This window comes from Callithrix jacchus, chromosome 22 (assembly GCF_049354715.1).
Source record: "Callithrix jacchus isolate 240 chromosome 22, calJac240_pri, whole genome shotgun sequence".
Lineage (NCBI taxonomy): Eukaryota > Metazoa > Chordata > Mammalia > Primates > Cebidae > Callithrix > Callithrix jacchus.
In genome coordinates this window covers 13,794,659-13,806,864 of record NC_133523.1, presented here as the reverse complement: position 1 = coordinate 13,806,864, position 12,206 = coordinate 13,794,659, and the positions used below count along the sequence as shown (strand labels likewise).

The following is a 12,206-nucleotide window of genomic DNA, read 5'->3' as shown; positions in this document are numbered from 1 at the left end:
AGCGTTGGGAAGTGCTGGGATTACAGGCATGAGCTAATGCACCTGGCCTAGAATAGCAACATTTTAAAAGTGGCTGAAAACAAACCCAAAGGCTACATTGTGTGACATGTCCTATGATACGAAATGGAAGCTTCTGTGTTTATAAATAGTTTTATTGGGACAGAGCCAAGCCATTCCTTGATGTCTCATCTATGGCTGCTTTCACCAGACAGCAGCAGAGTTCAGTCACTGCAGCAGAGACGGTTAGATCCCTAAAGCTGACAATATTGACGACCTGGACCCTGACAGAAAAAATGTGCTGACTCCAAATCTATGGTGTGGTTCACCAGCGGGTTCGTTCTGAAGCACAGTCCTCTGCATCCTCCTTAAACCTTGTCATGGTCACAATCCCTGGGGCCCACAGGCCATGTGACTCCCAGTGCCCTCCACGGGCCCTTACTCTGGGCTCAGGCCACACCAGTCTCCATGATTTCTTTGAAGAACAGAGGCTCCCTCTTATCATGGAAACTTTGCACTTCTTGTTCCCTTCCAGGGGGAGATTACACTGAAGGCCCATGGAACTGGGCCCGCTTACCGCTGGAATACGAGTTTCTGGGGGGAAAAAAGGTTTTAAATTCAATTGGTGAAATGGCATGGTTGCCGCCTAGTGGCCACTTCTGCAACTGCAGTTTTCAGAGCTTTTAGAGTGGTTGGGAAGGTTTCCTCCTGTGGTAGGAGCTAGAGCAGCATCCCAGATCTGGTTCTTCTGTATCTCTGAACCTAAAGCCTGTTTGGGTCCCGGTTATCTACAGGACCCTCATCTAGCCCAGTGATGCTCAAGCTTTTAAATCACAAACTTTTGTTTTTGTATTTTCGAGAGGGAGTTTCGCTTTTGTTGCCCAGGCTGGAGTGCAGTGGAGCGATCTCGGCTCACTGCAACCTCCACCTCCTGGGCTGAAGCAATTCTCCTTCCTCAGCCTCCCGAGTACCTGGGACTAAAGGCATGCACCACTAATTTTGTATTTTTGGTAGAGACGGGATTTCCCCATGTTGGTCAGGCTGGTCTCAAACTCCTGACCTTAGGTGATCCGCCAGCTTTGGCCTCCCAAAGTGCTGGGCTTTGTTTGTTTGTTTGTTTTTAGGGACAGGGGTCTCATTACTCTGCCCAGGCTGGACTCGAACTCCCAGGCTTAAGTGATCCTCGTGCCTCAGCCTCTTAAATAGCTGGGGCTCCAGGTGCACTTCTCTGCTGCCTGCAGTGATGTTCAAACTTTACAGATCATATGAATGCCTTGGGAAATTATGATTAGCAGGTATGGGATAGAGTGGGAGCCTTCTTTCTAACAAGCATGATGGTTCTTCTGATTCATGTATCACTTTGGGTAGCAGGCTCTAGTTTTTCTGAAGAAAAGAAGTCATTAAACTTGCTTGGTAAAGGGATAAACAGTAATTTTTTTTTTTTGAGACAGGGTTTCGCTCTGTTTCTCAGGATAAAGTGCTCACTGCAGCCTCGAACTCCTGGGTGTGCGATCCTCTAGCCGCAACCTCGTGGGTAGCTGGGACCACAGGTGCACGCCACTGCATCTGGCTAATTTTTAAATTTTTGTAGGGATGGGATTTCACTGTGTTGCCCAGGCTGATCTCAAATTCCTGGCCTCAAGTGATCCTTCCCCCTTCAGCCTTCCATAGCGCTGGGATTATAGGCATGAGCTACTACCCAGCCAGAATTTTATATACTTTTATTTGGTCATAGAATCTTCTAATTCTCTTTTAAAATTAATTTTCTTCTTTTTTATTTTTCTAGTATCCAGAATCTATTATATTCTGGCAGAAGATCTTCTTTTCTTCTTCTTTTTTTGTTTTTTTTTTTTTTTGAGATGGAGTCTCACTCTGTCGCCCAGGCTGGAGTCCAATGGCACGATCTTGGCTCACTCTAGCCTCTGCCTCCCAGGTTCAAGCGATTCTCCTACCTCCTGCCTCAGCCTCCCAAGTAGCTGAGATTACTGGTGCCTACCAGCACACCTGGCAAATTTTGTATTTTTAGTAGAGACTGGGTTTCATCATGCTGGCCAGGCTGGTCTCAAACTCCTGAGCTCAGGTGATCCACCGACCTTGGCCTCCCAAAGTGTGGAATTACAAGCATGAGCCACTGCGCCCGGCAATATCACCTTTTATTTTTTTTCCAACCATTTAAAATGTTAAAATTGTTAAGCTCTGCAGGCCACGTAAGAACAGACCACAGGCAGGATTTGGCCTTGGGCTATAATCTGCAGGTTTCTTCTGTAGACTCTGAATGCTAAACTACATCTTGTTCTCATCAAGGTCCGGCGCTCTGGGATGGGTTCGCTGTTTGAACCTTGGCTACCATGTCTTGCCAGCTTTACTTTTGAAGCTTTAACTTTCCCCTCTGTGAAAAAAAGGTGTTAAACTATTAGGTTGGTGCAGAAGTCATTGCTGTTTGCCATTACTATCAACGGCAAACCAGAAGTTACTTCCACACCTACCTTGTAGGGCTGTTGTTTAAACTTTATTGAGACTGTGCATATAAGGGAGTTAGCGTTGTTCAGATAATACATCTCGGTTGTCGTCATCATTACTGGCATCACACTGATACCCAGTAAGCGAATCCGTGCAACTTAGAGCCTTCATCCTTTTCTCCAGTTCCAGCCCATGGTCCCTACACCAGAACACGTGGTCAGTCATAAACTTAGAGGCTGTATTGGGATATTGGGACACAGTCTTTTTTTTTTTTGAGATAGAGTCTCACTCTGTCACCTAGGTCACCCAGGCTAAGGGACAGTGGCACAATCTTGGCTCACTTCAACCGCCGCCTCCTGTGTACAAACGATTCTCCTGCCTCAGCCTCCTGAGTAGAGCTGGGACTACAGGTACCCACCACTATGCCTGGCTGATTTTTTTGTATTTTTAGTAGAGACGGAGTTTCATCATATTGGCCAGGCTGGTCTTGAACTCCTGACCGTGTGATCCACCCGCCTGGTCCTCCCAAAGTCCTGGGATTACAATCGTGAGCCACTGCGCCCAGCCATGGGACATAGTCTTTGTAGTTGCCGACATTTCCTAAACTAACTGTATTTGTTTTCTAGGGATGTTGCAACAAAGTACCACAAATCAGGCTGAGTGTGGTGGCCACACCTGCAATCCCAGCACTCTGGGAGGCCGAGGAGGGCAGATCGCTTGAGGCCAGGAGTTTGAGACCAGCCTGGGCAACAGAGTGAGACCCTGTCTCTATAAATATATATTGCTGGTTGCAGTGGCATGGGCCTGTAGTCCCAACTACTCAGGAGGCTGAGGCAGGAGGATTGCTTGAGCCCAGCAGTTTGAGATGAGGTTGCACCTGAGCTATGATTGTACCACTGTACTCCAGCCTGGGGCAGAGTGAGATCCTGTCTCTCTCTAAAAAAAAAACGAAAAAGTCCATAAACTAGGTGACTTACACAATAGAAATTTGTTGTCTTACAGTTCTGGAGGTTAGGAGTCCAACATGAAGGTGTCAGGCTGGTGCGGTGGCTCATGCCTGTAATCCCAGCACTTCAGGAGGCTGAGGCAGAGTTTGAGACCAGTCTGGCCAACATGGTGAAACCCTAAACACCACAGAGATATTCCTCAAGAAGAACAACCCCAAGGCATATAATTGTCAGATTCACCAGGGTTGAAATGAAGGAAAAAATGTTAAGGGCAGCCAGAGAAAAAGGTCAGGTTACCCACAGAAAAGGGAAGCCCATCAAAATATGGCCACATTCTGAGGTCCTTGGGGTTAGGACTTCAACATATCCTTTTAAATTTTATTATTATGATTACTTTTACAGACAGGGTCTCACTCTGTTGCCCAGGCTGGCATGTGGTGGTGCAATCATAGCTCGCTGCAGTCTTGATCTCCTTGGCTCAAGAGAGCCTCCTGCCTCAGCCTCCTGAGTAGCTAAGATGACAGGTGCACTCTATCTATCTATCTCCCTCCCTCCCTCCCTATTACATCTATCTATCCTGTCGCTCTCTGTCTCTGTCTCTATCATCTGTCTATTGATCTATCAATCTATCATCTATTATCTATCGATTGATCAATTGATCTACCTACCTATCTCATCTATCCTATCTGTCTGTCTGTCTATCTATCCATCCATTCATCCTATCTACCTATCAATATATGGCTCTATACATCTATGAATGAATGACAGATCTTGCTCTGATTCCCAAGCTGCTGAAGTGTGGTGGTGCAATCATAGCTCACTGCAATCTTGAACTCCTGGGCCCAAATTATCTACCTGCTTCAGCCTCCTGAATAGCTGACACCACAGGTGTGCACCGCCATGTCTTGCTGAAATGATTTTCTTTGTGGAGATAGGGTCTCTGTATGTTGCCCAGGCTGGTCTCAAACTCCTGGCCTCAGGTGATCGTTCCACCTTGGCCTCCCAAAATGCTGGGATTGCAGGCTTGAGCCACCACACCCATCCTTTGTCAATAGGAAAATGAGTGTAGCCACATGTCTTGTTTCCAACTACTCTTATCCACCTAGCAACCCTAAACGCCCAATCCCCCAGAGGGGCTGATTTCAGGCCACTTTGATCTTTGCTATTCTGATCTTCATGGGGAAGATAAATCATGGAGAAAATGCACGCCTTCCCTTTGGGGGCCCATCCACTTTGTTCATCTCTTTAAGACACATTTACCATGTTGTACGGGAAGGATTTATTCCGTGTCTGTATTCCCAGCTAGGGGATGGGATGATCTCTGTGTCCCTAGCACCCAACAGTGATCCTGGAACATCATAAGCATCCAATAACTGTTCTGCCCTAGGACAGGGGGACAGCCGGTTTGCAGATGGGCTTCCCCAGGGCCTCTTCATGTCCTTGTTCCATAGGCTGTAGATAAAGGGTTCAGCATGGGGATGACCACCCCACACATGAGGGTGGCTGCCTTGTCCTTCTGGGAGGAGCTGGGGGATGTGGGCTGTAAGTACACAGCAAAGATGGTCCCACAGAACAGGGACACCACAGTGAGGTGTGAGCCACAGGTGGATAAGGCTTTCCACTTGCCCCGAGCAGAAGGGATCTTAAAGACTGTCCAGAAAATGCAGATGTAGGAGAGAAGGATGCAGGAGAGTGGGCGATGCCCATGACGACACCAGAAGCCAAGATCACCAGCTCATTGGTGTGCGTGTCTGAGCAGGAGAGCTTCAGCAGGGGCATGAGGTCACAGAAGAAGTGGGAGACTTTGGAGCCGGCACAGAAGGTCAGTTGAGCCATGAGGCAGGTGTGTACGAGAGACTGGATGTTGGTGATCACCCACGGTGCCCCCAGCAGCAGCCCACAGACACGGGGGCACATGAGGACCGAGTAAAGGAGCAGGTGGACAATGCCATGAAGTGGTTAATGGCCATTACTGCCAGGAGAAAGCTGTCCATGGTCCTGAACAGGTGGAAGGTGTACATCTGGGTGAGGCAGCCCGCTAAGGGGGTGGCTCTGCTCTGAGTCCCGATGGATGTTCACTAGCATCTTGGGGACGGTGGTGGAGGATCATAGGATGTCAACGAGTGACGGGTTGGACAGGAGGAAGCACATGGGCTTGTGGAGGTGAGAGTCCGTGAGGATGGCAAGGATAATGAGGACATTTCTGATGATGGTGACCAGGTATGTGGAGAGGAACATTGTGAAGAGGAGGGTCTGATGCTCTGGCTTTTCTGAGAGTCCCTGCAGGAAGAATTCTGAGATTTCAGTTTGGTTTTCTGGTTCCTTGTATGGTCTGTGTCTAGTGGGAACAAAAAGGGAGAGAAGCCATATAGAGCCAGAGGTCAGAGATGCCATTCTGGTCCCACCTTCCCCTGGAAACCTATACTGTTCTGTGAAAATTCCATCATAGCCATCAAGTTCCTTTGTGTTTGGTTATCCTCAAGCCATTTTCAGGGGGCTTCTGTTCCCTCTCAAGCCAAGCCATTCATGCCTGAGGCAGTCAGGGTCTCAAGGACCTAACAGAGCTGCTCATAGTCAAACTTGGACGTTCTCTATAAACACTTCTGCTTCCTTCAGTGGAGCAAAGCTTCACAGAAAACAAAACCAAGTGGCTCATGCCTATAATCCACTTGGGGAGGCTGAGGTGGGCAGGTCACCTGAGGTCAGGAGTTCAAGAGCAGCCTGGCCGACATGGTGGAACCTCGTCTCTACGAAAAATACAAAAAAAATTAGCCAGACGTGGTGGCGGGCACCCATAATCCCAGCTACTCAGGAGGCTGAGGCAGGTGAATCACTTACGCTTTGGAGGCAGAGGTTGCAGTGAGCCGAGATCGCACCACTGCACTCTAGCCTGGGTGACAGAGCAAGACTCCATCTCAAACAAACAAATGAAAATCAAGCAGATTCAAACCCAGCAAAAACCCTATACAGTAAAGGAAACTTACAATCTTCTGTTTTTCCTTCTCTTCCTTTCCTGTTATCTTTCTGTCTTTTTTCTTTTTCTGTTTTTGAGACAGTCTTGCTCTGTCACCAGGCTGGAGTGCAGTGGTGCCATCTCAGCTCACTGCAACCTCTGCCTCGCAGGTTCAAGTGATTCTTGTGCCTCAGCCTCCCGAGTAGCAGGTATTATAGGCACACATCACCATGCCTGGCTAATTTTTGTATTTTTCGTAGAGATGGGGTTTCACCATGTTGGCCAGTCTGGTCTCGAACTCCTGACCTCAAGTGATCCACTCACCTTGGCCTCCCATAGTGCTGGGATTACTGGTGTGAGCCACGATGCCCGGCCAGCTCCCTCTTTTCTTTCCTCCCGCCACCCTCTTTCCTGTTCATCCTTCCACCAACAATATGTAATTTAAACATCAGTTTTGTGTTAAAAACAGATGAGTGGATAAAGAAAATGTGGTAGGAATATACAATGGAGTACTATTTATTCAGCCATCGAGAAAAGAGGAAATTTTATCATTTGCGACCATATAGACGAAGCTGGAAGACATTATGTAACATGAAATAGCCAGTTATAGAAGGACAAATACCACATGTTCTCACTTATATGTGGAATTTAAAATGGTCAATCTCATAGAAGCCTAGAGTAGAATGGTGACTACCAGAAGGTGGGGGAGGGAGGTGGGTGTGAAGGAGATACTGGTCAAAGAATACACAATTTCAATGACATGGGAGGCATACATTCAAGAGATCTACTTGTACAGCATAGTGACTATAGTTAATAACAATGGGTTGTATACTTGAGAAACTCTGAGAGTCAATTTATGTGTTCTCATCACCAAGAAATTATAGGTCCAGATGTTCTGAGACTGATAATGGGGTCATACATTGAAAATATCATAAGTCAGGTTGGGCACAGTAGCTCACACCTGTAATCTCAGCACTTCGGGAGGCTGAGGTGCGTGGATCACCTGAGGTCAGGAGTTTGAGACCAGCCTGGCCAACATGGTGAAACCCAGTCTCTACTGAAATAGAAAATTTGCCAGGTGTTATGGCTCATACCTGTAATACCAGCTACTTATCAGGCTGAGGCAGGAGAATCACTTTAACCCGGGAGGCAGAGGTTGCAGTGAGCCGAGATTGTGCCACTGCACTGCAGCCTGGGCAACAAGAGCGAAACACTGTCTCAAAAAAATAAAATATCATAAGTGAAAAATGCATTGAACATATGTACCAAACATTACAGCTTAGCCTAGCCCACTGTAAACGTGCTCAGAACACTAACATTAGCCTATAGTTAGGCCAAACCATCTAATACAAGGTCTATTTTATTCTATTTAATTTATTTTGAGGCAGGGTCTCACTCTGTCACCCAGGCTGCAGTGCAGTGGCACAATCACGGCTCACTGCAGCCTGTACCTCCTGGGCTCAGGTGCTTCTCCCACCTCAGCCAGCTTCATAGCTGGCACAGGTGTTTTTATTTTGTCCTCAGCAATGATGATATCTGTAATGGGTTAAACCTTCTTAGGAGCCAGCTTCTTTCTTTTTTCCCTCAGCTATTGGCTGCTCAGCATGATTTTTATCTTTTTTAATTTTTATAATTTTTTTAAAGGCCTGGGATACATGTGCAGGACGTGCAGGTTTGTTCCACAGTTAAATGTGTGCCATGGTGGTTTGCCTCAGCTATCAGCCCAGCACCTAGATATTCAGCCCCACATGCTGCATTATCCTGATGAGGAGCCAGCTTCTTTCTTTTCTTTTCTCTCTCTCTCTCTCTCTCTCTCTTTCTCTCTCTCTCTCTTTCTTTCTTTCGAGATGGAGTCTCACTCTGGCACCCAGGCTGGAGTGTAGTGGCGTGATCTCTGTTCATTGCAACCTCTGCCTCCTAGGTTCCAGCGATTCTTCTGCCTTAGCCTCTTGAGTAGCTGGGTTGACAGGCATGCACCACCACGCCCAGCTAATTTTTGTATTTTTAGTAGAGACGGGGTTTCACCATATTGGCCAGGCTGGTCTCGAATTCCTGACCTTGTGATCCGCCTGCTTCAACCTCCCAAAGTGCTGGGATTACAGGTGTGAGCTACCATGCCTGGCCAGGAGCCAGTTTCTCAATGCATGGGTCTCACCATAACTCCGACTGGGAGATTGTGTTAGCTACAATTTACAGTGAGCAGACTGGGGCTGAGAGAGCTACCAGGGGCACTCGGCTTGCAAGTGCCTGATCTTGCCTTTGAATTTAGATTTATTTTCACTCTCTCGTACTCCATTGCCTCACTAAGAATGGCCACTCTCACCTCTTTGTGAGGCATTCAAAGCTAAACTCTGTGCTGTCAACACGTGCAAGGGAAAAATATTCAATTACAAGCATTTACAAATGTTCCTTTTTGAGACAGTCTCATTCTGCCACCCAGGCTAGAGTACAGTGGCACAATCTCAGCTCACTGCAACCTCCCTTTCCTGGGTTCAAGTGATTCTTGTGCTTCAGCCACCCGAATAGCTGGGATTACAGGCATGCACCACCATGCCTGATTAATTTTTTTTTTTTTTTTGAGATGGAGTCTTGCTCTGTCGCCCAGGCTGGAGTGCAGTGGTGCAATCTTGGCTCACTGCAACCTCACCCTCCCAGGTTCAAGCAATTCTCCTGCCTCAGCCTCCTAAGTAGCTGGGACTATAGGTGCTCACCACCACACCCAGCTAATTTTTTTGAATTTATGGTAGAGACGGAGTTTCACTGTATTAGCCAGGATGGTCTTGATCTCCTGACCTCGTGATCCACCCGCCTTGGCCTCCCAAAGTGCTGGGATTACAGGCATGAGCCACTGCACTGGGGCAATTTTTGTATTTTTAATAGAGATGAGTTTTTGCCGTGTTGACCAGGCTGGTCTTGAACTCCTGACCTCAAGCCATCAGCCTGCCTCAGCCTCCCAAAGTGCTGGGATTACAGGTGTGACCCACCCCGAATGGCCATGAACATTTACAATTCTTATCTCCCTTAAATCTTCAGCAAGATGTAAGGCTTGCTGAAGTGGGATCAGAATGTAAATGGAGAATGTAGCCTGTAGATAGGTCTGTACGAGAAAGGATATGAACGACCCCAACGTGTTGTGAGAGTGACGGAAAAATAAAAATAGCTGCCACGAGAAGCAGGGCACTTGGAGGTCGATGAAATGATGAAAAAGGTTTTTAAGGAAGGTTAGCAGCATAATCTCCTTGGTAACCCCGAGAGACCTTCAGCAAAGCCCTATTTACTTTTCAAGGCTTTTTAGCGTTGGATCGGAGGTTTTTGCAACAATGCTTGGTTTTCTTTAGGTTGCAAAGAATACTGTGATTCCCTTCCTGCCAATGTATTTGTAAGAGTCCTCACTTGTTGCCTTGGGGTGCATAGAACAGTGGTTCTCAACCTTGAATGCGCTTCAGGGTCTCCTGGTGGGCTTGTTAAGACACACAAAGCTGGCCGGCGTGGTGGTTCACACCTGTAATCCCAGCAGTTTGGGAGGCTGAAGTGGGGGAATTGCTTGAGACCAGGAGTTCAAGACCAGTCTGGCCAACAAGGTGAGACCACTCCTCCTGCCCCCACCCCGATCTAAAAAAAAAAAAAAAATTCTGGGCATGGTGGCATGCACCCATAGTCTCAGCTGCTCGGAAGGCTGAGCTGGGAGGATCCCTCGAGTCTGTGAGCTCCAGACCAGCCTGTGCAACATAGTGAGACCCCTATCTCTACAAAATAAAATATTAGCTGGGCATGGTGGCATACATCTGTTAGTCCTAGCTACTTGGGAGGCCAAGGCAGGAGGGTCACTTGAGCCCAGGTGTGGGAGACCATCTTGGGCAATGTAGAGAGACCCCTGACTCTACAAAAATAAAATTAGCCAGGCACAGTAGTATGTGCCTGTCATCCCAGATACTCGAGATGCTGAGGTGGGAGGGTCACTTGAGCTTGGGAGGTCGAGGCTCCAATGAACTATGATCATGCCACTGCACTTTAGGCTGGGCGACAGAGCAAGACCCTGTCTTAAAAGTGAAAGCAAAAAACAAAACAAAACTCCCTCCAAACCCATAGGACACAAAAAGCTAAGCCCTTTCTCTGAAGTGTCTGGTGTAAGAACCAGCATGCAGATAGGTCTGTACAAGAAAAGATATGAATGACTCCAAGGTCACTTCTAGACAGTTCCCAGAGGATGCTGGTGCTTCTAGCCCAGGGACCACAGCTGTGGAGCTGCTGCATTGGAGAAACCTGTTTTTCAAGACCTCTCTTATCTGTGAAATGTCTTGCAACTGGAGACCCTCAGTAGTTTTCCTCCACATGTCCTGCCACAGAGGGTCTGCCCTGTGCTTGCCTGGTCCACTCAGAGTCTAGAATTGGTCTCAGTCTCTTCTCTCTCTCTTTCGACATCCAAGAAAGAGACAGATTCCTCTCCTCCACCCCTCCACCCCCACCCCCAGCTCAATCCCTTCCCCATCCATCATTTGCTCACCAGGATGGCATCACCAAGGGAGGGTCTCAGGAAGCCTTCTTCTCCACCAACTGCTAGAGGATCCCGAGGTCAGCAGTAAACCCCCAGGAAGGGCATGAGAGGCTACTCACCTGTGATCGCTGGAGTGAGCCTGATGTTTATGGGAAGGACTCATGTGTGTCCCCCTAAGACTGGGAAGGTGAGTGGGGGCCAGGGGCACAGCAGGGTATTTATATTCTGGGGACTCTAGGAGACTTCATCCCCATAGCTCCTTGTTAAGGAAGAGGATGCTAATTATTTTGTTTCTCCTCTTTGCCACATGTGACCTGTTCTTTTGGAGGTGGGTGTGCTTTGGGATCATGGGGTGGATAAGAAGAGGAAACAGTCTCCAGGGATTCACTCTCACTAGGACATCTCTCTAGGGTCTCCTCCCAGCTCAGACTGCGCTTCATGGAAGCAGGGAGGTCTGGGAGGTCCCTGCCTTCAGCAGGGCACTCAGATGCCTCAAGCTGAGAGGTCCTTTCATTCAGTACATCATGGAAGAAACTGGTTCATTAAGGAAAGCTCCAGAAAACTATCAAACTATCATCAATAAATAGACATTGAATAAATACATTTATCAAACACTTTCTTTTTGAGATGGAGTTTCACTCTTGTTGCCTAGGCTGGAGTGCAATGGTGCAATCTCGGCTCACTGCAACCTCCACCCCCTGGGTTCAAGCGATTCTCCTGCCTCAGCCTTCTGAGTAGCTGGGATTACAGCCATGTGCCACTATGCCCGGCTAATTTTGTATTTTTAGTAGAGACAGGGTTTCTCCAAGTCGATCAGGTTGGTCTTGAACTCCTGACCTCAGGTGCTGGGATTACAGGCATGAGCCACCGCGCCCTGCCTTTTTTTTTTTTTTTTTTTTGAGTTTGAGTCTCACTCTGTCACCAAGGCTGTAGCGCAGTGGTGCAATTTTGGCTCACTGCAACCTCCACCTCTCAGGTTCAACTGATTCTCCCACCTCAGCCTTATGAGTAGCTGGGATTACAGGCGCCCACCACCATGCCCAGCTAATCTTTGTATTTTCAGTAGAGACCGGGTTTCACCATGTTGGCCAGCCTGGTCTTAAACTTCTGACCACAAGTGATCTGCCTTCCTCAGCCTCCCAAAGTGTTGGGATTGCAGGCGTGAGCCACTGCGCCTGGCCCATAAATCATTTTTTAAAAATAGTTTTTTAATTTAAAACAGTTTTGCACAGGTTGAACACCAAGTGCCATCCCAGAGGGAGGGGCCGAGGGCTCACCCAGCCATCCACAGTGGGACGTATTCCTTGCAACGGCTCCGCTAACTCCCTCCCGCCGGGGCCGGCCCCTCACCCCG

General features: G+C 47.9%; 2 protein-coding genes across 3 annotated transcripts in view; one reads left to right on the top strand and one right to left on the bottom strand.

The window, feature by feature from the left end:
• LOC144580717 (uncharacterized) overlaps window positions 1–12,206 on the top strand; it is a 100,880-nt gene that overhangs the window by 14,949 nt on the left and 73,725 nt on the right. The gene's annotated exons all lie outside the window — the stretch shown is intronic.
• LOC100412367 (olfactory receptor 1I1) lies at window positions 4,071–12,205 on the bottom strand. The gene is given in 6 exon segments (XM_078358920.1): window positions 4,071–4,872; window positions 4,875–5,105; window positions 5,108–5,353; window positions 5,356–5,470; window positions 5,472–5,742; window positions 12,130–12,205. Coding segments are annotated over 6 exon segments (1,083 nt in total). The 5' UTR covers window positions 12,138–12,205; the 3' UTR covers window positions 4,071–4,660.